Source organism: Leopardus geoffroyi, chromosome E3 (genome assembly GCF_018350155.1).
Source record: "Leopardus geoffroyi isolate Oge1 chromosome E3, O.geoffroyi_Oge1_pat1.0, whole genome shotgun sequence".
In the NCBI taxonomy this organism is placed as follows: Eukaryota; Metazoa; Chordata; class Mammalia; order Carnivora; family Felidae; genus Leopardus; species Leopardus geoffroyi.
The window spans coordinates 23,180,017-23,207,229 of record NC_059340.1 but is presented as its reverse complement, the minus strand read 5'-3'; the positions used below and the strand labels follow the sequence as shown (position 1 = coordinate 23,207,229).

Genomic DNA, 27,213 nt, shown 5'->3' with positions numbered 1-27,213 from the left:
ATAATTTTAAAAACAGAAAATGGGGGCGCCTGGGTGGCTCAGTCTGTTAGGTGTCCGACTTCGGCTCAGGTCATGATCTCACAGTTCGTGGGTTTGAGCCCCGCGTTGGGCTCTGTGCTGACAGCTCAGAGCCTGGAGCCTGTTTCAGATTCTGTGTCTCCCTCTTTCTCTCTCCTCCCCTGCTCATGCTCTGTCTCTCTCTTCTCAAAAATAAATAAACGTTAAAAAATTAAAAAAAAAAAACAGAAAATGACAAATGTTGGTGAGGATGTGTAGAAACAGGAATCCTTGTGCATCATGGTGGGAATGTAAAATGGTACTGATGTTGTAGAAAAGAGTTTGGCAGTTTCTCAAAAAGTTAAACAGAGAATTACCATATGACCCCACAATTCCGTTCCTAAGTATGTACCCAAAAGAACTGAAAAAATACATCTATACAAACACTTGCGGATGAATGTTCATAGCAGCATAATAGCCAAAATTCATAATAAGCAGAAAGTAGAAACAACCCATATATCCACCAACTGATGAATGGATACATGAATCATGGCACATCATCTATCCAATGGAATAGGACTCAGCTGCACAAAGGAGTGAAGTGCTGACGCATGCTTGGATGTGTGTATGGAGGCATGACTGCTGGAAACATTACGCTAAATGGAAGAAGTCAATCACAAAAGGTCACATAGTGTATGCCTCCATTCATATGAAATGTCCAGAATAGGTAAATCCACAGAGAAAGTAGATTAGTGGTTGCCAGGGGTTATGGGTAGGATGGCTACAAGGCTTCTTTTGGGGATGGTGAAAACATGCTGGAATTAGATGGTGATGAGGGTTGCATAGTCTTGTGAGTACACAAAGAACCAGTGAATTATACATACTCTTTAAAAAGAGTCTATGGCTAGTCTTTATCTTCTGGCTGTGAGAAAAAGAACCACAACCAAATATACCCGGAAAATGAATAATAAAGCAAGCATAAGTAAACGGGCTAGCTTCACCTGAGTGGTTTAGCTGTGGTGAAATGTCCTGCTGGAACAAGCAATCATGTTCTTCTGCTGTTTTCTTAACAGAATTCTTAACCTTCTCAGCTCTTTGGGCACGCTACAGAAAACAAAAACAGCTTACGGAACAAATTTAAGACAAAGAAGGTTTATCTTAAAGCTTTATTATTAGGAAGAATTGTTTGTATATAGTTCATACTGTGATACCTCAATTTGAGAGAATAAGATTCACTTACCTGGAGGCGGGCCAGCGTCTTGCTGTATTCCCTTTTCAAGAACGCTAACTTTTCCTTCAACTGGAAGAAGAAAAACAGCAAACAATGCTGAGCAGGTGGAAAGAAAGAGTCAGAGGGAAGGGACACAGTGTCTATCAGACCTGAGTGTGCAGGGCTTAGTAGGTCCCTCAGCAGCAGACGGCAGAGGAGTAGCAGGCACCCACACTACTTTCACTTCTCACAAAGCACCAAGCTTTCCAGTATCTTAGCACCTTTACATAAACTGTTCCCACCACCTGAAGCATTTCCTCCCCAACTCATTTTGCTAAGTCCTTCTGATTCCTCAAGCCTCAACTTAATTTTACTTCCCTTGGGTAGACTTCTAGGTCCTTCCCGAAATCAAGGTTAGACATGCCACCTCTCTGCTGTGCTTCCTTTATCACAGTACTTATTATATCCACTATGCTGTCTGTTTACTTCTGTTCCCCCTTCTCACTGTGAGATCCCTGGCGGCAGGAGCTGGCATCCTCAGACAATCAACAAATGCATCTCTTGTCAGGTATAAACACAGTGTGTCAGTTATTGTTTCAGGCGCTAAAGATAGAGTGGTAAAGCTTAGGCAGAGTGAGGGATGCAGATAATTAACAAAAAAACGCATACACAGATAAGATGATATCACATGGTAATCAGTACCCAGATCAACAGGGAGATGTGAGAGTGCCTGATCTACTTTATTATTATTTTTTTTTTCAACGTTTATTTATTTTTGGGACAGAGAGAGACAGAGCATGAAAGGGGGAGGGGCAGAGAGAGAGGGAGACACAGAATCGGAAACAGGCTCCAGGCTCTGAGCCATCAGCTCAGAGCCCAACGCGGGGCTCGAACTCACGGACCGCGAGATCGTGACCTGGCTGAAGTCGGACGCTTAACCGACTGCGCCACCCAGGCGCCCCTTTATTATTTTTTTTTAATGTTTTTTATTTATTTTTGAGACAGAGACAGAGCATGAACAGGGGAGGGGCAGAGAGAGAGGGAGACACAGAATCCGAAGCAGGCTCCAGGCTCTGAGCTATCAGCCCAGAGCCCGACGCGGGGCTCGAACCCACGAACCGTGAGATCGTGACCTGAGCTGAAGTCGGATGCTTAACCGACTGAGCCACCCAGGCGCCTCTGCCTGATCTACTTTAGGTAGCGTGGCCAGAGAGGCATTTCTGAGGACTACCATTTGAGCCCAAACCTGAAGTAAGAAGAAGCTGGCTTTAAGAAGATCCAAGAAAGGGGCATGTGTGTAGTTCAGTCGGTTAAGCATGACTCTTGATCTTGGCTCAGGTCATCATCTCACAGTTCGTGAGTTTCAGCCCCGCGTCGGGCTCTGCACTGATGGTGTGGATGGAGCCTGCTTGGAGTTCTTTCTCCCTCTCTCTCTGCCCCTACCCCACTCCTGCTCTCTCTCTCTCTTAAAATAAATAAATTAAAAAAAAAAAAAAAAAAAAAGATCTAAGGGAAAGCAATTCAACCAAGATCACACAGTTTATAAATGGTATGATCCAAAACCATACAGTTGAGTTCTAGAATCTGTGCTCTTTTTTTAAGTTTATTTATTTATTTTGAGAGAGACAGAGAAAGAGCAAGAACGGGGAAGGGCAGAGAGAGAGAGAGGGAGAGAAAGAGAATCCCAAGCAGGCCCCGTGCTTCATCACAGAGCTGGAGGCAGGGCTTGAATCCACAAACCATTAGATGATGACCTGAGCGGAAACCAAGAGTCCAACACTTAACCAATTGAGCCACCCAGGCGTCCCTAGGATCTGTGCTCTTAACCTCTGTGCTAGACTGCTTCTCACAGGGTCCTCTTTATCACCAACCTTATCATCATCTGAGAATTATTTTGTTGACTTGGAAATGACCTATCTCACTCCCCAAGGGAAGGTAAACTAAGAAGACTGATGAGTTAATATGAATGAAGAGTTTAGCACAACGCCTCAAACAGCCAGCACAAGATACATTCAAATTAACATCAGCACTAGCACAAGATGGCATGAATAAGGACGGTCGGTCAGAGCATCTATAGTAGAAGCAAAATCTGGAAACAACCTCAAAGTCTCTCAGCAGAGTAATGTCTAAAGACAAGAATGCACTTCCGTTAATACATAACACTACACAGAAGCCAGATTAACATGTATCGACATGGATGAAACACGGATAAGTAAAATGGACGTTGTAGAACCATTCAGATCAGACCATTTATGAACAAAAAGATACACATCACTTTTTGGTGGCCAGGGAATAAATCACACCCCTCCAATCCCCCCACCTCCGTCCATTAGACACACGAAAAGATCCGAAGCACCGGCTGTTCAGAGATTTCCCTAAGGGAGTGGGTGGGAGAAGCCAAGGGTGAGAAAGAGTGTGGGAGTGAAGAGGATGTCAAAGGGGACTTTGGCTTTATCCAGTTTTACATTTCGTACGTATTTAGGCATTACTGCTGTAAGAAAATTTGTTCTTTAAATGCCACCACGTGAGCTCAGCATTCTTCCATCCATACGTTCACTCCCGCTGCGTCCAGAGGTCAGAGATCACTGCCTACCCGGGACGGCAGAGGAAACAAACACACGCCTAAAGCCTGCGCAAGGGGTCAGAGTTCCGACTCGGCCCTTCCCTCACACCCCGGCACCTTTTCCTTTTCCTCATAGCTGAGAGGTTTCCCGGGAGGCTCTTCCATCGGGCCGCAGCCGAACGGAAGGAACAGCCGTCCCCGGCCCCGGGCCTGCAGACACGAGGACGCCGGCTGGCCTTGGGCCCCGGAAGCACCCGGGAAGGAAACTCTGCGCCCGGGATCTTCCCCAGGGCGCTACCAGGTGGCACATGCGGGCTTGGCGCGCCGTCACCCACAGCCAATTACATCCACCGCTTAGCCTGCGCATGCGCAGCCGGAGACGGCCGAGTAAGGGAGCGGGGCCGCCTAGAGGAGAGCCGAGCTGCGGATGAGAGCGCCGGATGCCCAGGGCGGAAGTGGAGGAGCGGCCGGAAGTAGTCCGAATCCCAGTCAGACTGACCGGCTGGTAGGCTTTGACAGGAGCCGGAGCTGCGGAAAGAAGTTGGTGGCAATGGAGTTGGGCGAGCTGCTTTATAACAAGTCGGAGTACATCGAGACGGTGCGCTTGTGTCCAGGCATCTTTCTCCCGTTTCCAAGCCTGCGTCCCTTTGAGGCTGGTGCCCCCCTCCTGCCCCTGCCCCACCCGGGTCGCTTTGGCGTTTAGTCCGAGATTACGTAGGATCACTTCGTGAATGGCTCAGCTTTGTTACTTATTCCCTGCATGGCCAGTTTAGGCTTTTTAAATTTATTCATGATTTCATCGTAGAGATAAAAAGCCTTCCAGAAAGCAGGATACGTCTCATCCACCCTAATACTAATAGCAATTCCAGGCTTCGGGCCTTTCAGAGGTTTTTTTTGTTTGTTTTGTTTGTTTAAAGCTAATGTGTCGTACTTTGTTACCATGTGCTAAAAGACGGTTAGGTTCTTTGGAGTCGATACATGATGCGTGTAAATTGCTCCAGGTAGGGTAAGTGCTCAGTCGTCATTGCTATTATTATTTCTTTACTGAATTCTTGTACCTCTGATATGGGTAAAGTCATTATCCTGGATTTAGGGCTGTAAGTATAGAACTGAAACTTGAATCAATGGCTCTAATGTTAGTAGGCTCTAGACCTACCACATCCAAATTCTGGATCCATTCCTGGAGTCTCCAGTTTCCTAATCTATCCTTGCTTTGTTAATTTGCCGGACTCATTCCATTGAAGACTACATCACATTTCAAGCGCTTTTCTCTCCAATAGGAGAGCTTTCCGGATGGAAACTTGTAGCCCAGAACCCACTTAGTTTCTCACCCCTATTTTCTGCTCTTTCCTTTCAGGCATCTGGAAACAAAGTTAGTCGCCAGTCTGTGTTGTGTGGAAGTCAGAACATCGTTCTCAATGGCAAGGTAAGAGACACAGCCAGCCCCAGGATGCATACTTTTGCTTTCTGTCCACTAATTATCACATTAGCAGGACAGATAATATGTTACCACATCTCCCATTTGTTGCTATGCATTTAAAAATTCTCTTTTTGGGGGGCCCCTGGGTGGCTCAGTCAGTTAAATCTCTGACTTTGGCTCAGGTCATGATCTCGCAGTTTGTGGGTTCGAGCCCTGTGTCTGGCTCTGTGCTGACAACTGGAGCCTGGAGCCTACTTCAGCTTCTGTGTCTTCCTCTCTCTCTCTGCCCTCCCCTGGTCACGCTCTGTCTCTCTCTCAAAAATAAATAAACATTAAAAAAAAACTTACTAAAAATTTTCCTTTTTTCATTCTCCAAATTCTGTTGAATACAAAAAAAGATTCCATGAAAGAAGACAACAGAAAACCTTTTTTCTTTATGCCAGGAACAAAATACAGTGGCACCCAGAACTGAAATTATTGCAAAGCGCTGTAGTGTGCCTTAACCACTAAATACAAATATAAATAGGCAACAAAATATTTTAGTGTAGAAACTATAAAGTAGGGGCTGCTAGATGGCTTAGTCGGTTAAGCATCCAACTTCATTTCAGGTTATGATCTTGCAGTTCGTGAGTTGAGTTCAAGCCCTGCATTGATTGGGCTCTACATTGGTGGTGCAGAGCCTGCTTGGGATTCTCTCTCTCTCTGTCTCTCTCTCTCTCTCTCTTTCTCTGCCCCTTCCCCACTCTCCCTTTCTCTCTCGAAGTAAATAAACTAAAAAAAAAAAGAAACTATAAAGTAGTAGTAATATAATTAACGGTTTACTAATAATAGTTCAGTATTAACAAACTCTTAAAATTGATTTGAGACTTGAGAAAGACGCTAAACTATGAAACGAATTTGCAAAATGGAATATGAAAGGCTGAGAATCTTGTAGTCTGAATAAATTGAAATAGCATAGAGAGGAGTATAAACATGGGAATAATATTACGACATTTCAGAACCAGAGAAAATACCAAGATATATTTGAGCTTGACAGACATTGAAGTCCACGGTTTTTTTCCTGCCAATTTTCTTTGAAATGTTACATCTCTAACTTCCAGAGGGAAAGTAGTCTCACTGTAATCAAGCAATCACAGATTTTTTCAGTAGAGACTCAATTACTGTCTCCATTAGCTCATCATACTATGAGATTTAATAGAAATATAGTTCAGTAATTAGGTATGATTAGTAATTATAGACACACTGTTTCTGCACAGAGTTAGAACACTCATGTGGAGGATTTTTAGAAATCCCTTAGCTAATTTCAGGACATTTTCTGTGATTTTGTATGGAAGGTTTGTTTTTTTAAAATGTGATATGTTGGGAGGGTGGGTGATGGGTATTGAGGAGGGCACCTTTTGAGATGAGCACTGGGTGTTGTATGGAAACCAATTTGACAATAAACTTCATATATTGAAAAAACAATAAAATGTGATATGTACAACCACTGTGCAACCATCACCACTATCTATTTCCAAAACTTTCATCACTCATATAGAAGCTCTGTATCCATTTGGCTTTGGCTTTACTTGGCTTTCTGTTACTTACTTTTTTTAAACTCAGTCATTAAAATAATCACAATAGGGAACACATATCACACTCACTAAGTACCATTGTTCTCAGTTCTGTTTCTAAGATTCACTGTGGTTTGTGTATTTTCACTGCTGTGTAAAATTCCATTTATCCCCTGTCCTATTAGTTATTTTGTTTCTAGTTTTTTGTTTTGTCCCTTTCAGAATTTTGAAATTTCTATTTTCCTAAGCCCTTATATCAGGTGTCATAGTTTCTGCCGGGGTAGATAGAGATCAGATGACTAAAGAAGACTGGGTGCCAACAACAGAGTGGCGGGGCCTGGTAAAGTGGAGAATCTGGGTCCTAGTTAAGCTCAAGGTGGTTGTTGCCATGTGGGAATATAGGCCTATATTTCCAGAGCTCTGATTTTCTCAAAAGAAACTGGAAATCTGGGGGGGGGGGGTTAATTTTAATTTATTTTATTTTGAGAGAGAGAGTGCGAACAAGCAGAGGAGAGGGGCAGAGGGGGAGAGAGAGAGAATCTTAAGCGAGCCCCAACATGGGGCTTGATCCCTCAATCCCATGACCCTAGGACCACAATCTGAGCTGAAGTCAAGAGTCAGATGCTTAACTGACAGAGCTACCCAGGCACCCCCATATAATGGAACATTTTAAAAATTATCTTTATTAGAGCCCAAATGTCTGTCAACTGATGAATGGATAAAGAAGATGTTTATATATACTTGGTAATGAGAAAGAATGAAATCTTGCCATTTGCAACAATGTGGATGGGACTGCAGGGTATTATGCTAAGTGAAATAAGTCAGTCAGAGAAAGACATATGTTTTCACTCCTATGTGGAATTTGAGAAACTTAAAAGATCATGGGGGAAGGGAAGGGGAAAAAGGTAGTTTCAAACAGAGAGGGAGGCAAACCATAAGAGACTCTTTTTTTTTTATAATGTTTATTTGGTTTTGAGAGGGAGAGAGAGAGAGACAAGAGTGTGAGCTGGGGAAGGGCAGAGAGAGGGAGAGACAGAATCGGAAGCAGGCTCCAGGCTCTTGAGCTGTCAGCACAGAGCCCGATGTGGGGCTCGAACTCACGAGCTCTGAGATCATGACCTGAGCCAAAGTTGGATGCTCAACCAACTGAGCCACCCAGGCACCCCAACCATAGGAGACTCTTAAATACAGAGAACAAACTGAGGGTTGATGATGGGGAGGGGAAAATGGGTGATGGGCATTGAGGAGGACACTTGTTGTGATGAGCACTGGGTGTTATATGTAAGCAATGAATCATGGGAATCTACTCCTGAAGCCAAGAACACACTGTATACACCGTATGTTAGCTAACTTGACAATAAATTATATTTAGAAAAAAACAATAAAAAAATAAAGGAAAAATTATCTTTATTGAGGTATAATTTACATATAATAAAGTGTGCCCATTTTAAGTGTGTAGTTTGACATGTTTTGACTGATGCATACACCTATGCAGCCACTACTACAATTAAGGTGTAAAATGTTCCATCACCCTCATTTTCCTTGGACCCCTCTGTAGTCAGTCCTCCTCCTACCCTTGGCTCCAGGTAACCACTGGTGTAAAACTAATATAGATTAGCTTTTCATTTTGTAGAGTTTCTTATAATGGCAATCATGTACTCTGTCGTCAGGCTTCTTTCATTCAGCATAATGTTTTTGAGATTTATCCATGTTGTGTTCGTTAGTGGACTTATAGCTCATTACTTTTTATAGATGAACAGTATTATTATGGAACTTGCAGACATGTGCAAAAGTGGAGAGAACATATAATGAATCTCCATATGTTCATTCACCAGCTTCTGCAATTAGCAATATTCTGACATTCTGTTTCATCTTTACCTGTCCTGTAAACCCATACCTATTTTGACCAAGGTGAGGGGCTGGGTATTTTTAAAGCAAATTGCACACATTGTATTATTTCACTCATAAATATTTCAATATGTATCACTGAGATTTAAAAACTTTAAAAATAAGTAGAGTACCCCTATTATATTTTTTAAGAAGCCAGTAATTTCCTAATATCATCTAATCCTCGGTCCATGTTCCATCTTTCTAGTGTCTTAATATGTCTTTTAACAGTTGGTTTATTCAAATCAGGATCCAAATAAGGTCAAGTGCACATTGCTTCTGGTTGATATATTTCTCAGGGCCCTTTATTATTTTTTTTTTTCTAATGTTCATTTATTTTTGAGACAGAACATGAGCGGGGGTGGGGGCAGGAGAGGGGAGGCAGAGAGAGAGAGGGGTACAGAGGATCCAAAGCAGGCTCCAGACTCTGCACTGAAAGCAGAGAGCCCGATGTGGGGCTTGAACTCACGAACTGTGAGATCATGACCTGTGCCAAAGTCGGACACTCAACCGACTGAGCCAGCCAGATGCCCTCTCAGGGCCCTTTAAATCTGTAATAGTTCTTTTCCCCCAGCCTGTTTTTTCTCCTCATGCTACTTATATGTTAAGGAAACTGGCTCACTGTACCGTAGAATTTTCAAGTTTTGGATTTGGCCAGTTCTATTTGCACAAGTTGTTGAATGCAGTCTCTATGCCCCTTTTCTGCCCTTTAATTAGTAGATCTGGAGGCTTGATCAGATTCCTCTACCTTGAATTTATTTCTCTTTTTCTCATGCACAGCTGTTGTCATAGAGGAGGCCCATTCTTTCATTTTACCTTGATCCACTGTAGTCATCTAACGGGCCACTTTTCCTCCAGTCTTACCTGCTCTCTCCATGCAGATTCTAGGCTGTTTTCAGAGTAGTGTTTTTAAACCAAAGATTCACTGTGTTAATCCTCCACTTAAAAATTTTCATTGATTCCTTATATCCTCTAGGGATATAAGCCTAAGCTTCTGTGCTCAGCATACATAAGGCCTGGTCCCTTGCTTACTTTTTTGGCTAGAACTACAGCCATATGCACTTTTTTTTTTTTACCCTATTTATTCATTTATTCAAAAGACATTTCAAGAATGCCTACTTTTTACTAAGCATGGGGCATTAATCCCCCTAAAAACTTCTGATTACATTATCCACCCTGCAGCCCATCCCGGCAATCTTTGGGGAAGCTGGATATACCCTGCAGCGTAGCACTTCATCTGAGTCTAGAATTGGGAAGAGGAACCAGAAACTCAGTAGGTCTACCTGTGGGAGCATGAAGTTGAAGATAGTAGTATTGGGAGGTCGGACAAAGGTAGGGGCAGCCTGGACTTTCACTGAGCAGGTAGCAGGTCAGGCTTGGGGACAGGTGGAACCAAGTGAACCTGAATAGGTAAGTGAACTCGGGGGGTACCATATTCTCAGCAAACGTCTGTTTATTCAGTGAGTCCTATTTATGGGATATACTGGGAACCTCTTCAACTAAATCAGTGTTATGAAGGCCATTCTTTTTACCTTACAAGTTATCCCTTTTGCCAGAACACGTTACTCAGTAGATCAAAGCATAACTTCAGTAGGTGTCTTGCTACCTACTCTTTTCTGTTGTGTTTTCAGCTGTACTGGTAGTTATTTTTTAAATGTGCTTTGTTTTGTAGACCATTGTGATGAACGACTGTATTATCCGAGGGGATCTGGCAAATGTGAGAGTTGGACGTCATTGCGTTGTGAAAAGCCGGAGTGTCATAAGGCCACCTTTCAAGAAATTCAGCAAAGGGTATGCAATTTAATTACCTTGTTTGGGTCTTGGGCAAGAATCTGCTACTGGTGGTGTGTTCCGTGTGTTGAGGTGTGGTGTGAGGAGCAGGGCTGTGCTATTGTTTGGGACATGAAAGAAGACTTCACTCTGACGAACACAACTCTGGTGGTGGTGGTCTTAGTTTAGTTGTTGGTTGGTTCCCAGAAACAGAATCCACTTAACCTAGAAAAAAAAAGCAAAGGGGATTCTGGCAAAAGAGACAGGGACATATTTAATGGAATCTCAGGGTAGGAGAAGGTGCCAAGCCTCACAAGGGACTAGAGCCTGTGCCTGGACAGCTAGACAGAATCACGATGACTGGTCTGTCACTCTCTTACTGAGATTATACTGTTTCTTATTTGTCCTTGTCTCTGTGTTTCTGCTTCCCTCCCCTCTCTTGTACATTGGCTTTGTCTTCCCCCATTTCTCATGAAGCCAGCCTTGCTGCCTCAGCCCATAACTTATATCTATTCTCCACTTAAGCTTCAGTGGATACCGACCGAGGATTTTAGGTCTTATTTCCAGAATCTTGGGAGAGGAAATCTGATTGGCTCAGCTTGAGTTGAGTGCTCCACCCCTGTCTTAACAGTTGTGACCCGGAGGGCAGGGTCAGGTCAGGCCCACTGTGGGCCCAAGAATAAGGATTGCCCAAGAAAGGACATGGACAGGGCAGGAAAACTGTCCACTATGCCTAATGTGCTGGTTTTGGGCTTTCGTTTATTTTTTGTTTTTTGTTTTTGCCTCTCCCTCTTTTCCCTCCTGGCTTCTACCTGTGGCACCGTCTGCATGTCATTGAGTAAGTCAGCAAGCATTTACTGAGTGCTTTTTTTATGTCAGTCACTAGGATACAAGCTGGGTATGTAAAGATGGGTGAAATTGCGTTCCTGCCTCAAAGTTCTCAAAACCTAGTGGGAGAAACAATTACATAAATAGATGGCTACTATAAAATATGATAGTGTAATGTGATAGACACTGCATAATATCACGCTCCTGTCATAGGGCTATGTACATGGTTAGGGAGGAACAGAGAACAGAGCAACAAACTGAGACTGTAATACCTAGGAACATGCAGAAATGATCCTGCATTCCTCAGAATGAGGTCAGACTCCAGACTTTCCATTACATACAGGAATTAGAGCAGGGAGTCTGTAAGTCATTCACATGAAAACATTTGCTCATTAGCTCAGAAGGCAATTGGGGGAAAACTAGAAAACCTCTTGGTAGCCTTTTGTGGTTCCATACTGTGACAGGTACTCTGTTGGAGTTGTTGACTTTCCCTTCTGATAATGGCATTACTGGGCTGGATATGGTCCCAGGAAAGCACCGAGAATAAATAATAAACATGGGGTTTATTGGTGAATTGGAAGGATATATAAATGAGAATAGTCCACATGAGAAATACATAAGTACAGAAGTGTAACTAGCAACACATGAATAGTGAGTGAGTTTGGGGGCGCCTGGATGGCTCAGTCAGTTGGGCTTCCAACTCTTGATTTCGGCTCAGGTCATGATCTCACAATTCATGAGATCAAGCCTCATGTCAGGCTCTGTGCTGAGCATGGAACCTGCTTGGGATTCTCTCTCTCCTCTCTCTGCCCCTCCCCTGCTTGTGTGTGTTCTCTCTCTCTCTCTCAAAATAAAAAACATGAAAAAAAAGAGAGAGAGTGTGTGTGGATTCTCCCTACTCCCGTCCCACATATCTCAGTACCAGAACTAGATAATAGAAAATAGAACCAGATAAGAATATCAGGTTTGGAATTTTAATTAATTAATTAATTTATAAGTTTATATATTTTGAGAGAGAGAGAAAACATGAGTGGGAGTGGGGCAGAGAGAGAGGGAGAGAATCCCAAGCAGGCTCTGCACTGTCAGTGCAGAGCCCGACACAGGGCTCAAACTCACAAACCCTGAGATCATGACCTGAGCTGAGATCAAGAGTTGGACACTTAACTGACTGAGCCACCCAGGCGTCCCTGGAATTTTTAATTTAAAATTAAATGACGGTTCTGCTGTAGACTGTGATGAGATCAAGGAATTCATGGTCACACAAGGGGTGCAGATCAAAAATACGAATGGATTAAGGAAGATTTAAATAAATTATACGTCCTCAGAGGACAGATACCGTCTCCAATAAAATATTCCTGACAAAATAGAACACAGGACTAGAAAGAGCCAGTGAGCATCCAACTACTTTATTTTAGTTCCAGTCCAAATATTTTATATCCCAATGTATTGAAGTTATCTGTAAATGCGATCCTAGAACCACTGTCCATGACATTTGAGGAATCCTAGAGAATGAGAATGATGTCAGAAGTCTGGAGAAAGCCTCCTGACTCCTACTCATCCTTCATGTCTTGGCTTACGTATCACTTTCAGTTAAACTTTTACCAAACTACCAATTTAGGTAGTTATATACTCTCATGGTATACTCTCATATTTTGGTGCTTTTCGTCTGTAGCACTAATCACAGTTGTAATTAATTACTTAGATAATCATTTATTTAATCTCTCTTCTCTTGATTGCAAGCTCCTCGTGGGCAGGGTTATGTACCTTTTGCTTAATATTATATCTCCAGTTCCCTAGCGTAGAGTCTGGCATATAGTAGGCATTCAGGAAAATCAGTGAATATACAAATGTTTGGAATGCTGAATGCTAGAAGATACATCCTCAAAACCTGATGTCAGTTCCTTGAAGCCCTGTAGAGCAGATTACTGAAAATGTGACCTATGAGCATTTTCAAGGAGGCAGGAATGAGCAAAACATTCATTCATTTGGTGCCAGCTCTTTTAGCTTGGAAGGCCTTGCTCCTTCTGCCTTGCTGTTTCTTTGCACACTGCCTGGTCTAATATTTCTGATTTTGAGCTAGTAATCACATTCATCTTCAACATTATAGAATTCCCCTAGCCTGAGAGTTCTTTCCTTACTAGGAGCAGTCTTATTAAGATGAGACGATAAAGTTGAGAATATGGTCTGTAGTTCTATAAACCTCTACCAAGAGCACATCACCTTGACTTTTTTTTGTTTGTTCATCTTTTCCTTCTCTAGTGTTGCATTTTTTCCTTTACATATCGGGGACCATGTCTTTATTGAGGAAGATTGTGTGGTCAACGCAGCTCAGATTGGCTCTTACGTTCACGTTGGCAAGAACTGTGTGATTGTGAGTATAATGTCTTGGCTGGCTAAATGTCCTCCCTTCCCCTCAAGCTCACGTCCCTCACATCAATGGGCCTCCACTTTTGTGACCAAGGAGGGTAGAAGTAGTTTCTGGCCTACTGGAATTATTATTGGATTTGGAGTTTTTTAGGCATTAAAAATCATGGCTAAACTTTACCAAACCTCTTCTATATGATGTTGAACTTTCCTTTGATGATCTTATTTGACCCTCATAACCATCCAAGGGTGATAGTACTATTATTATCCCTATTTGTGAGTGAGAAGCCTGAAGACCTTAGATATTAGGGGATTTGACAGGGCTATTAAGTGGTAGAGCTGGGATTCGAACCCAGGCGGCATGAATAGCCATGCCGATTCTATGGCCTACCTGTTGCCTTACCTCCAGGAACATACAGTCTAGTGGGTCAAAGGGGATGACATTAGGCAAAGTGCAAGTAGTTCAGGGTGATAGGTGTGCAGAGTACAAGTGGCCCTTTCTCAGTGGAACCTGTAGGACCCTGGTCCATAGGAGCCTTGGCATCCACTTGTTACATCCAGCCGTGGCTTTACAGATTTGGATTTCTTAGTATTTCATAGATGAAGAGCTTGATTTCAGTTGGGATTTAGGGGAACATCCTGGGTGAGAATATTAATGACTGGAGCTGAACTGCCTTAAGGTTTAGGGAAGGTGTTTCCTGTATTTTAAATTTGTACCCAAATTCTAGATTCTTGGGAAAGCCAAGAACTTTTCATGTTTTTAAATGGCTGTTCCCAATAATGCAGAGGCAGCTCTCTGCTCTGGACAAGACTCAAGTATCAAAATACTTGCTGAATCTGGGGTTCCTGGGTGGCTCGGTCGGTTAAGCGTCTGACTCTTGATTTGGCTCAAGTCATGATCTCATGGTTCATGAGTTTGATTCCCACGTGAATTGAACTGAGCTGATAGCATGAGCCTACTTGGGATTCTCTCTCCTCTCTCTTTCTCTGTGTCCCTCCCCTGCTCATGATGTCTCTGTCTCTCTCTCTCTCTCTCTCTCTCTCTCTCTCTCAAAATAAATAAATAAACAAATTAAAAAATACATCCTGAAACCATGCAGTCACATTCCACAAGCCACAAGCAAAGATGGACCATGTAGTGGAGAGCCACATGACTGTGGAAATCTGACTTGGTTAGTCATAATTAAGGGAAGTTGTTGTTTTGCCAACCATTCTCCTCCAAAGGAGTCCCCTTGTATGTATCAGAGACAGAGAGAGTCTTTAGTTTGGCATGATGTTGAAGGGGGAAAATAGTGAAACTCATCCTGTCCAACAAGAGTTGGTTTTCTAAGCCATGGTTAGATTTTTCTTTTTCTTTTTTTCTTTCTTTTCTTTTTTTAAGTTTATTTATTTACTTAGAGAGAGAGAGAGAGAGAGGGAGAGAGAGAGAGAGAGCGTGAATCAGGGAGGAGCAAAGAGAAAGGGAGAATCCCAAGCAGGCTCTGTGCTGTCTCGGGGCTCGAACCCACAAACCATGAGATCATGACCTGAGCCAAAGTCGGATACTTAACTGACTGAGCCACCCAGGCACCCCACAGCTGGATTTTTTCTGACATTTTCTGCAGCAAAGTGATGACATCCTCATAGTAGGCTAGGTGTTAGTCCTGTCCTTTATCCCCAGAGCAAAATATCTGAAATGTTGAAATCCAAATGCTCTTCCCAGTGCTTAGGGAATTCTAGTCTTCTTGTCCTGTATTTTGCTTTTTAGGCCACTTTTCGATACATCAGTTCATGAAATAGTCACTATTGGGTATTGGCAGTATTTATTTGCTGAGCCTTTACAAATCCTCAAGTAATCTCAAGAGAAAAATTCTTTTAGAATTCTAGAATCTCGGAGCTAGCAGGAATTCTTTGAGTCCAGCTGACCCCATGACCCACAGATCCTTCCTCTAGCACCCATTTGGTGTTCTAACTCTTGTTTGGATGTGTGAAGGTATAGATGTCAATCAGAACTGCCTGAATGCCTACAGGTAAAGACTAACAAGCAATCTTAACAGGCATCGTTATTGTACTGTGAGCTTTGCATTTATTATCTCTAATCCTCAGAGCATCCCTGCAGGTTTGGTTTTATGTCCTGTTTCACAGATGAGGAAACCAAGGCTCAGAGATGCTAAATAACTTGTATAAGGAGATAAAGGTAGCTGTAATAGTGGTAACACGTAGTTCTTGACTCCTCCTTGAAAAGTTCACCACGAAAGAATAAAGAAGTAGTTTCAGCTTTTAACCTTCTCATCTGTTGCCAATCCACTCATGCCTAAGAAGTACTGGCGTTTTTACTTTTGCTGCTATTTAATTGAGTTTTCCCAGAATGCTCTGAAAGCTGATTAAGCATCATTTGTCTGAGTGGGCAGAACGGCTAACTAGTGGACTCGGCAGGTGCCTACTACAGCAGGTGTGGTGGCTGGTGATACACAGAGCAAAGTTTTATTCACATTGCTCTTTTTTTAGGACCCTTTGTCTGCAGATTCCCTATATATGAGTGTAGCATGTCTGATGCAGCATATTCTGTTTCATTTCACTCAGTGCCCCATGTGCTTAGTCTGTATTATTAGGAGCTTAGGTGCCATAGGATGTCCTTGAGTTCATTTGGAAATCACCAGGGGAGCTGGCTGGCTGCTGTATTTTTGAAATTGCCATTAGGGGTGCCTGGGTGGCTCATTTGGTTAAGCATCCAGCTTTCGATTTCAGCTCAGATCATGATTTCACGGTTCGTGAGATTGAGCCCTGCGTCAGGCTCTATGCTGACAGCATGAAGCCTGCTTGGGATTCTCTCTCTCCCTCCCTCTCTTTGCCCCTCCCCTGCTTGTGCATGCATGTATATACTCTCTCTTTCTCAAAGATAAATAAATAAATAAATAAATAAATAAATAAATAAATAAATAAAAAAGAAATTGCCAATAGGAGGCAATTATGGGAGAGAACTTTCTAAGAGTGAACGAGGAGCTACAGTTGCAACTTGTTTCTGAGCTACAGATATTGTCAGGTATTGCCTAGGCTATTGTCCACTAGCCAGAGACAGCTTAGCAGTCACTTAAAAAATTCAGACTTAGAGGTATAAGCTTTTTAAAAAACTCATGTGACAATCTACCTGGAAATTCCTGGAAATACATATGATTTGGGTACTTATTTATTTTTAATGTTTTGTGTATATTTGAGAGAGAGCACACAGTGGGGGACAGAGAGAGGGGGGAATAGAAGCTCTGAAGCAGGCTCTGTGCTGACAGCAGTAAGCCCAATGCAGGGCTTAAAAGCACAAACTCTGAGATCATAACCTGAGCTGATAGCAGATGCTCAACCAACTGAGCCACCTAGGTGTCCAATTTGGGTGTTTAGTAATGGGGAAATTTTTTATATAGCTTTCATATCCTTTGGTAAAATCTGAGATCTGGATACATTAGCATTGTCCTGATAGTTAAGAATTCCACATTGTCAGCCAAATGTGCTTTATCAGACCAACTGACCAAAACACAAGTGAACTCATAGGGCCTGGTAATGTAAATGCAGTCAATAAAGACCAGAACTTTCATTTAGTTTGCAGGTAGTCTGAGGCACAATGCTAATCTGTATATAGAAGCCTCTCCTTTGCCTTAACCCATGAAACGGATGAATCTACCAGACCTTATTTCTTGCCCTCAAAACGCTGTGGGTTATGGCAGAATTGAAAAGTGAAGGCAGTGGATAAAGTCAAGCATAAGGCTTGGCTAAAACCTTCAAAATGAACATATTGGCTGATATGAACCAAGAGTACAGAAGTAGATCCTAATTCTGTGCACAAAATGGCTTCAGGGGTTCAACTGATGTCATGAGAATTAGTCTCCTTCTCTTTCCCGCTTTCCTTTAGGAGACTTTCAGGCAGGTTTTTCCCTTATGGAAACAACACAGCTGGTCCAGGCATCTGTCCTATTCTCTAGAACCTCCATTGGAAAGGGCTTCTTTTCCCAGTAGTCCCAGCAAAAGCCCTGATGTTCAGATTTATCAGACTGATCTGGCTCATTCCCTAAACCAGTTGCCATGGCCAGGCTTGGATTTTGGGGTTAGGATAGGGGACTGTGATGGGCAGGGGGTGGTAACCAAGGGTCAATGTAGGTTCTCTTACCAGAAGAAAGGGGAACAGATGTTGGACAAGCAAAATGATAGATGTCCACTAAATGACAAAAAAAGAAAAAGGAAAGGAAATTGTACAATTCTTGGAAGACTGAATTTCAGTCTATAATGCTTAAGATAACCTGAACTGTCCCTAGCATACCCCGTCCCCGAGTTCACACACACACACACACACACACACACACACACACACACGTGTGCACACACACACACTCACACTCGCACACACTAACACCCCTACCTCCTCCTGCTTGTCAAATGCCACCCAAAGTAGAGAACTGTGGCCAAACCTCTTGCCATTGTCCCCGTCTGTGGTATGATATCAGGAATGGAGAAAACACAAAATAGCTTTCTACACAGCAGATCGGACAACTTGTACTCCACTTCCTGATCTGTTTCTTAGTGACAAGATTTTCATTTCAGGGGCGCCGGTGTGTATTGAAAGATTGCTGCAAAATTCTTGACAACACAGTTTTACCCCCAGAAACTGTGGTGCCGCCATTCACTGTCTTCTCCGGCTGCCCAGGTAAGCTTGGGTGTTGATATTCAAAGCTCAAGTTCTTTTTCCGTCAGAAAAATAATGGGTGCAACTTCTGTCTCTGACAATATGTTGATCTAGCTCATTTAAAAGATTCTCCTGCGACAGAGTCCCTTGAAATGCTATCTAAAACGTAACCAGTATCTTTTTAAATGTGTAATTGGGTTCACCAGGAAATTTCAAGCAAAGAGGAAAGTACACCCATACCATAAGCATGTTTAGGTTTATGCATCTTCATAATAGAGTGGTTTAGGGTTTGATACTGCTGTGGGGACCAGAGATAAAGCCTTACATTCACGCATGGTGGAGAGATCTTCCTGAAGGGTGAGCTCTCAATAAAAAGTTGATATAGAATAAACCTGCTACTAGACAGGAAAAAGGCACAAAGACGCAAGTCTCTCTTGGCCTGGGCTCTGGGTGGAAAAAGAAAAGTCTGTCCCACAGAATTCTAACTATGGCTTCATGTTGGCTGGGGGTTTGTACTTCCCACACTGCCAAGGAATGTCCAACCTGAAAAGTTGACATAAAACAGTCTAAGACCAATGATAGCACTAGGACACCCGAGAAGAGCAAATATATCCCATCTCGACCTTGGCTCACAGAATGCCCTCACGTAAAGCCCTCATGAGCTCAGAGTTCCAAGTGGCCAAACATGTGAGCAAACAAAAGTCCTACACTCTCATCCTAGAAAACTTGGAAAACAGAAGGAAGAAGAAAACCTCATGTCCCCTGCCCCCAGTCCAAGACAGTCTCTTTTCTGTGTTGTTTTATATGGTTGAACTCATGCAGCATGTACAGAGGCACCCCAGAGATTCACAGATGGATGATGCTATGTAGAGAGAGATTTGACAGTATATGAGATCTACCACTGAGTGGTTTAGTTGTTTTTCCAATTAAAAAACTCATTACTCAGACCATCGTCTGTGAGTTTCTTTTTTTTTTTTTTTTTTAATATATTTTTTTTTCAACGTTTATTTATTTTTGGGACAGAGAGAGACAGAGCATGAACAGGGGAGGGGCAGAGAGAGAGGGAGACACAGAATCGGAAACAGGCTCCAGGCTCTGAGCCATCAGCCCAGAGCCCGACGCGGGGCTCGAACTCACGGACCGCGAGATCGTGACCTGGCTGAAGTCGGACGCTTAACCGACTGCGCCACCCAGGCGCCCCTGTGAGTTTCAAAGATCTACAGAATCATCCACTCAGATTCTTTGGGGAAGAAATTGACCATTCTGCTGTTTGGTGCACTTTTGCCTTTGCAGAGTAGGAAGGAGAGCCCTGCTGAGTCATTCTCCCTTATGGGGTTCCCATTGTGGAAAAGCTTAATCATTCTTAGCAAGTGCAGATCAGAACAGCCCTTACAGTTGTTTTAGGTTGATTGTCAAACAGGTATCTGCTCTGAGGTGAGAAGCATATTGCCAGAGAAATATCCTTTTTTTTTTTTTTTTAATGTTTATTTATTGTTCAGAGAGAGAGCAGGGGAGGGGCAGAGAGAGAGGGAGACAGAATCCAAAGCAGGCTATGCTGTCAGTGCAAAGCCCGATGTGAGGCTCAAACCCACAAACCGTGATATCATGACCTGAGCAGAAGTCAGATGCTCAACTGACTGAGCCACCCAGGCACCCCGCCAAAGAAATATCTTGATCTCTTTTAACTTTTTCAAGGTCCTTAGCACCAACTATGGTCTTTGGACACCAATGGCAGAGGCAGGGAGGCACCACTTCGTATGTGAAATGCAAATAAGCACTGTGTTTAGAGGTTCTGATGGAGGATTCAAGCTGCCTGAGACCTTAGAGATCATTGCGTAGATGGGGGAAATAGAAAGGTGTGGGTGTCCACAGGGTCAGAGCTGTTTGTGGGAAAGCCTTGACTAGCACTTGAGACCCGTTATTTAGAATCCTATACTGTTTGCACTGTGACAAGATGCTTCCCATGTTCATTTGCAGTAGTTTCACAAACATGCTAACTATCTAGATACTGCTGTTGGAAATCTCCATCTTTAATAAAGAGGCGTAGGGCTGCAGGAAGACTGGCACATTTTTGGAGGGCTCCACTGCATGAAACTGACCAGTGGAACAAAGTGAAAGACAAACCATCTGGGAAGAATTTTGGCCAAAATTGCCTACAGGAGTCAGACAGAAGTGATTGAAGTAATAGCCTGCCGTAGCTATCTAAGAATACAAACCTAACATTGTGAGATCTTCTGATGTTTCATGAGGAGCTAAAAATCTGAATTTTTATGTGATATCCCTGGACTTTTAAGTGTTGGCTGCTAACTTTTTAAAAAGATTAAATACTATGCAGACCTAAACATAGGTTTGCAAATCTAACATGGCTGTTCATTTGTAAACAGTTCCTGCGAGAATTTTGTATTTTTAAGACCTTTTTTCCATTGTACCTGTTACTTTCTCTTTCTATATATGCAAGTGCATGTATTTGTTCTTGTATGTGTGATGTATAGGTATGTGTATTCATATGCATATATACGTATACTTGTGTACATGATACAGATGTATGAGACTGTTTACACCTGTGTAAACAGACTCACACTCTTTATTCTGTTTGGAAACTTGCCTTCTTAACAGTGTATCTTGGGCATCTTTTCTTGTCAGTATGTGGAGAGTCCCCTCATTCCTGTTAATGGTTACATGGTTTTCGTTGCATAAATGTACCATAGTGTAACTCATCAGTAATGGTGTAATGGATCATCAGATGTTGCCTTTGGTTTTTCAGTATTAGAAACTTTGCTGCGTTAATATTCTTGTACACGTATTGTTCAGTTGGGCAAGGTTATCTGTAGGATATATTCTTAGAGGTTGGATTGTCAGGTCACAGGGTATGAACTTTTAAAAGTTTTGCTAGATTTTCCAAAATTGCTCTTCAAGACAGTTGTATGAACGTACGCTTCCACCCATAGTATATGGGAGTGACTTTTCCTGGAAATCCTTAAATACAATTTTTTGTCTTTCTATAGGATATTTCTGTTCTACTCCCATCCACGACTTGTATGTAGCAGGTTTGGGGACTGCATGTTTCACTGTATGAACAGCAGAGCAGCTTCTTACCTCAAAGGGTGTTCACCTTGGCTTTGCCCAGTGGGTGTCACACCAGAATCCAGGGGATGGACAAATCCATCTTGAAACAACCTCCAGTGGAGTCAGAGATGCCTTAATAACCTTTTTTACCTGGAATTTATTTATCCATTCAGGGAATTGTATTCTTTGTCTCCCCCCCTCCCCCCCCCCCCCACACACACAAATACTATCTCAGAGATGTGGTCAGTAGAACTACTCTGCTAGCATTGAAGATGGAGGGCTTGGATTTAGATGCTCATGAGTAAAGAAAAGGGGTCTATGGGGGTTTAAACGAAATCAGAGCTGCTGTCCTCCCCCGGCTCCAGTTGGTTGATCAGGTCTTTCTTTCCCCAGGACTGTTTTCAGGGGAACTCCCAGAATGTACCCAGGAGCTGATGATTGACGTCACCAAGAGCTACTACCAGAAGTTTTTGCCCTTGACACAGGTCTAACGTCTCTGCCTTGTGTCTCGAATTTGGTTGAGCTCTAAGATGAACTTGGGGACAAAGTGAGCCAGCCAGCATCTACAAAGAGCTCTAGTGTCTTTGATATCTTCCACCCTCTTTTTTTGTTTGTCTGGTTTTGTTTAATTCTTTAGAATTTCTCAATCCTTCCAGGTTCTAAGCTCTTAAGACTTTAATAACAGAACGCCTGGAGGCGTTGTGTCCAAATGCTGTACTTAAACCTTATCTATTAACAGTCACTCCATACCATTATCTGTGGAACACAGAATCATCTGTTCCCAACACTCCCACCCCTTGGTCCCGTGGATGACTGGATCCTGCTGAAATAGGCCCGCCGAGCGCAGCACTGTCCCAGCGTGGAGGTCATGGAGCTTGTGTGCTGCTCTCAGCCATTAGCTGCTCACTTGGATCGCTCTCGGCTTTCCTGAGCTAATACATTTGGCCAGTCGCCCCAGTTGCTCATGGGGGGAAAAAGTGTGACTTTTCAGAGCCCAGATTCCTGTTTGCTACTGAAACTTCAAGGGAGAGGTGGTTAGTATTTCTCTTCTTCCCAAAATGACCTTAACTGTCCTTTTAACCCAGGGTGATGAATAAAAGACTTCCTAGCATTCTGATCTAGGGCCTTTGGCTTTCACTAGAGGGGAGGCCCTCAGCACCCAGGTTTTATTTTTGCAAAGACCCAGGTTTGAGTCTCCCACGTGGACGGGCTAGTCTGGCAGTCACTCCTTGCCTCACAGTATTTAGAGGCAGCAACGTATGCCTTATTTCCTTGAAGACGTAGCATTTGTGACAATTGTTCTCTAACCTAGAACCATTCACCCGCTCTATATTTGCCATAAACATCACAGTTAAGACCAAAATGTTTGTACCTGGACCCGATCATGTATATATACAGGGGCCTCTTAAATCATTCTGTGGGCACAGAGTCCCAAGGAGTAAATGAATTTACCAGTGCTGTTCTTACCATCTCTTGGGTAATAACACAATCCTGCTTGGTTCTGCTCTGACCTCTTGGGCTAAAAGGATTTAGAAGGGAAGGCCTGAGAAGCTTGGCTTTGCTCAATGCTCTGATTCTGCTGTGAACAGGGTAGGATAGTTCAGCCTTGAAGATTAAGGATCTAGCAGGAGCTGTCCTAACTTAATATCTGGTTGTGGGGTTAAAGTGTCTATATGTGACTATCTCTACTACATCAATATAAAACTATTTTCTGGTTTGTCTTTTTTTTTTTGTTTGTTTGTGCATTAAAAGATTGACTTCAAAGATTATTTGAAGGTGATCCTTCTCTATCTCCAGTGATGGCTACCTCAGTTCCTTGGGCACTTTACTGCACGCCTGGTGCCCTGCTACAGACTTGACATTCACTGGTTTGCTTACGGTTTACACCAACCCAGTAAGGTGGATGTTGTTCCCATTTTACAGATGAGAAAAAAACTCAAAGATCTTAGGTAACTGGTCCAGTTCATACAATGAAGAAGTGACTGACCCAGGAGTCACCCCCCCCATGCTTATCTGACAACATAGCCATGTTACTCAGCTGTGCCCTGGTAAGATGAGACTAGGCTTGCCCTTGGAGCACATCTGCTGTGCGTCCTACTTGATATCAGTAGTCTGTGATGGTTGCAGTTTTTTACTTTGTTTTGATTGATTGATGTCATTTCCTGGCATCTCCCCCAACTCACTTCTCCTTTCGTGCCACCATAAAGGCAGATCTTGGAATTGGCAGAGCTTTGTTGCTGTCTAAACTACCCTCTTGTTAGCTAGTGAAATCCTGCAGGGCATGTCTAACGTTACCATCCAGCCTGTGTTTGAATACCTCCAAAAGGAAGCATACCACTTTATGCAACTGTCCATTTTCTTTTTCAACTTATTTCTTCCAGCTTCATTGAAATGTAATTGACATATAATTTTTTGATTGCCCATCTTGTGGGTGAACAGTGAAAATTAAGAGAAAGTGGGATCTTTTAAAAGCTTCTTCAACACAATTTTAAAAGCCTTGAGTAACTCATGTACGAGATTCCAAAAACCCAATCCAGTTAGTGGAAAAGGGACATGCAGTGAAGTAGAACTTCCCAGTCTAGAACCCCTATTGCACATTCTACTGCCCAGGGGCAACTACTCTGAACAGGTTTTGGTGTGTCCTACCAGAGACTGTCTGCATGCAGCAGCAGTTACGAATGCATACCGCAGCCTGTGTATTCATACAACTGTGAGCACACAGTAGGCGTGCAGCTTTGCACCTTGCTGCTTCTACGGAATGATACACCTTAGAGGCGGTTCCACCTTTGGCACATACAGGTGATAAAAATGGCAGTCACTAATACTTACATAGTGTTCCCCCATGTACCAGGCACTCTTCTGACTTCTGCACATTTATTAACTTCTTTAGTCCTCACCACCACCAGGGGTAGGTACCATTACTCTTCCCCAAGGAACAGAGGTTAAGTAAAATGCTCAAATTTGTACATCCGATGGGATGGCGAGTCAAGGCAGTCTGCATGTAGAGCCCATACTTTTCATCCTCTCTGTTGTAAAACCTTTCATTGCCCAAAATTGTATCATCTAGCCAGCCCTCACTGTTCAGAAAGCTGAGAAAGTATTTTGCTTTTTCAGGCAGGCAAGGGAAAGGGGGTTGGGAGTGGGTATGGGATGAACCATCCAGCAGTGGCTGCCCCAGGCAGGAAGCCCAGTGTCCCCCTGAGAAGACTGTCTCCTTGCAACGTGCCTTGCTGTCTTGTAGCTGCAGTGGTCGTTTAAGAGCTAAATGGGAGCAGGTTTCATGGGAACTGTGTCTTGCTTGCAGTCAGTAAATAGTGTCTTAAAATTCTGTACCATATAGTTGGCACTCTATAGAGGAATCTGCAAGCTAGATTAGATAAAAATCCAGTTAGAATGCTTTGTTGCAAGTGACAGAAATCCAGCCCGAGCCAGTTTAAGTAAGAAAGGGGTTTTATTGGCTTACACAACAGATCATGGAAAAGGTTAGCTTCGGAAGCAATGTAATGTGAACCTTGGGCAAGTTACTTAATCTCTCTGCCCTGTACCCTAAGCTGTACAATGGGGATGACAATGGCACCCCCGTAGAATTGGTTCTGATTAAATGAGGTACTATATGTAAACATTAAAGATCGTTCCTAGCACTCTGCAAGTAATAACATTATCATTGCAGGGATAATTATATCCAGAGACTGAAACCCAATATGGCTCTTTGTTTTCTATTTCTTTTTCACCTGTACGTTAGTCAAGGTACAGACTGGGCTGCTGTAACAAAGAGACCACTGAACTACAGTGGCTGTCTCTCACCTAGCAGTGTGGGGATAGTCAGGTTGTTGAGCGCAGATAACCTGGTGTGGGCTCCAGGAAACCATCAAATACCCAAGTTCCTACTATCTTGTCACGTGACCACATTTAGCTACAAGGGAGGAGGCAAATTTAGTCACTGGCTGCATAGCTAAAACTCTGAGGAAGGAGATTCTAACAGTACTTTTACTGTTAGAGGAGAGGGGGAGATTAGACACAGGGAAACAGTAAGCAAGCTCTCCCAGGTCTGTGTTGGCTTCCTTTTCTCCTACTGTAAGCGGGTTCTCTCATGCATTGGAGCCCATGGCAGCTGACTGCTCCAGATTCTACCCTCCCAGCTTACTAGCCCTGAGAGAGAGGCTTCTTCCCCCCAGTTCTAATTTGGAAAATCCTTATAGAAAGGTCCTCAGTGGTTTCTGGCGAGTCCCATACCCTCTTGGATTAATCACTGCCCTAGGGTGTGCAGCCCTATGATAAACCTGATGTAGGTCATGAGCTTTCCTCCATCCCCCCCATGGCTGAGGAACAGCAGAGCCCATCACCAAAACAAGATGCTGGGCAGACAAATAATAGCTACTACAAATAGTAAACGAGTCTATAATTACTCGTTACTGATACTGTTGGAAAGGATGTTGGTGGTCATATGTGTCCTACGAAAGGCCAACTAGACTCTGTCTCCATGGTGGCTCTCACCCCAGGGACAATCTGTCACTAGATAATTACCTTTAAAACCCCAGAGAAGAAAGTCTCCTTGTCTTCACAATACTCTCTGAAGAGCAGACAGATGGGAGAGACCTCGGCTGGGACTCTTTCCAGTTGTCTTAGGGGACAGGGGAAATTAATTGGCTCATGTAGCTGATAAGGCCAGGGCCAGGTTAGGCTCAAGCCATATTCCAAGACTCACAACAGCATCATCAGGGATCTGTCTCTTCGGTTCTTGACTCTGCTTTCCTTTGAGCTGGCTTCATTCTCAGGCTTCATGAATGACCCTGTAGCTCCAGTTATTGGTAGAAAGAGCTCCCTTTCCCCAACAGAACCCCTGGACCTGGCTATTATTGGTCCAAACCTGGGATGTATTCAGCCTCAAGTAATCACTGTGGCCAGGAAGGTAGAATGCACTGATTGCCTAGACCAGGGACACATCCTCACATGGCTCGAGAGTTGGTGTTGGGTGGCTGTGGTGGGGGGTGATGTTGCCAGAAGAGGGGATGAATGGATGCTGGGCAGGAAAAATCACCTGCTGTCCAGTTCAGGCCTCTTCCTTTTCTCCACTTGTCTTCACTGCCCTCTGTTTACCTGCCTACTCTTACTGCCTGTCCAATCTCTCATTACCCTTGGTCTTGGGGGTGGGATGCCTCTGGTTGTACCTGGCCCTGGCACAGGGAGGATGTTGCTTAGCCAAAGTGAAGTGTTGATAAAGAGCCATTTAGGGTCACCTGGGTGGCTCAGTTGGTTAAGCGTCCAACTCTTTTATCTCAGCTCAGGTCTTTTTTTTTTTAATGTTTATTTTTGAGAGAGAGAGACAGACAGAGCATGAACAGGAGAGGGGCAGAGAGAGAGGGAGACACAGAATCAGAAGCAGGCTCCAGCCTCTGAGCTGTCAGCACAGAGCCGATGTGGGACTTGAATTCATGAACTGCAAGATCATGATCTGAGCCAAAGTCGATGCTTAACCGACTGAGCCACCCAGGCACCCCTCTGTTTTCTTTTTATGTTTATTTATTTATTTTGAGGGGGAGAGAGCCTGAGCAGGGGAGGGGTAGAGAAAGAAGGAGAGAGAGAATCCCAAGCAGGCTCTGTGCTGCCAGCACAGAGCCTGACCCACCATGACTTGATCCCATGAACCACGAGATCACAACCCGAGCTGAAGTCTAGAGTCAGATGCTCGGGGCGCCTGGGTGGCTCAGTTGGTTAAGCGTCCGACTTCAGCTCAGGTCATGATCTCAAAGTTCATGGATTCGAGCCCCATGTCAGGCTCTGTGCTGACAGCTCAGAGCCTGGAGCCTACTTTGGATTCTGTTTCCACATCTCTCTCTGCCCCTCGCTCATTCATACTCTGTCTCTCTCTCTCTCTCTCTCTCTCTCAAAAATAAATAAACATTAAAA

At 43.4% G+C, this 27,213-nt stretch overlaps 2 protein-coding genes across 4 annotated transcripts in view; one reads left to right on the top strand and one right to left on the bottom strand.

The window, feature by feature from the left end:
* PALB2 (partner and localizer of BRCA2) overlaps window positions 1-4,104 on the bottom strand; it is a 28,001-nt gene extending 23,897 nt beyond the window's left edge. The window contains exons 1-3 of one of the 2 annotated variants that reach the window (XM_045461654.1): window positions 3,888-4,104; window positions 1,238-1,297; window positions 999-1,101 (exon numbers count right to left, since the gene is read on the bottom strand). In XM_045461654.1, coding sequence (XP_045317610.1) covers window positions 999-1,101; window positions 1,238-1,297; window positions 3,888-3,935 — 211 coding nt within the window. In that variant the 5' untranslated portion in view covers window positions 3,936-4,104. The remainder of the gene's footprint in view (window positions 1-998; window positions 1,102-1,237; window positions 1,298-3,887) is intronic. The other variant, XM_045461655.1, reaches the window with a different exon arrangement.
* A 56-nt stretch (window positions 4,105-4,160) lies between these two features.
* The window catches only part of DCTN5 (dynactin subunit 5), a 29,942-nt gene continuing 6,889 nt past the window's right edge, over window positions 4,161-27,213 (top strand). The window contains exons 1-6 of one of the 2 annotated variants that reach the window (XM_045461660.1): window positions 4,161-4,368; window positions 5,128-5,196; window positions 10,303-10,421; window positions 13,488-13,599; window positions 18,159-18,261; window positions 21,700-23,075. In XM_045461660.1, coding sequence (XP_045317616.1) covers window positions 4,198-4,368; window positions 5,128-5,196; window positions 10,303-10,421; window positions 13,488-13,599; window positions 18,159-18,261; window positions 21,700-21,797 — 672 coding nt within the window. In that variant the 5' untranslated portion in view covers window positions 4,161-4,197 and the 3' untranslated portion in view covers window positions 21,798-23,075. Of the gene's footprint in view, window positions 4,369-5,127; window positions 5,197-10,302; window positions 10,422-13,487; window positions 13,600-18,158; window positions 18,262-21,699; window positions 23,076-27,213 lie in introns of those variants that run through there. The other variant, XM_045461661.1, reaches the window with a different exon arrangement.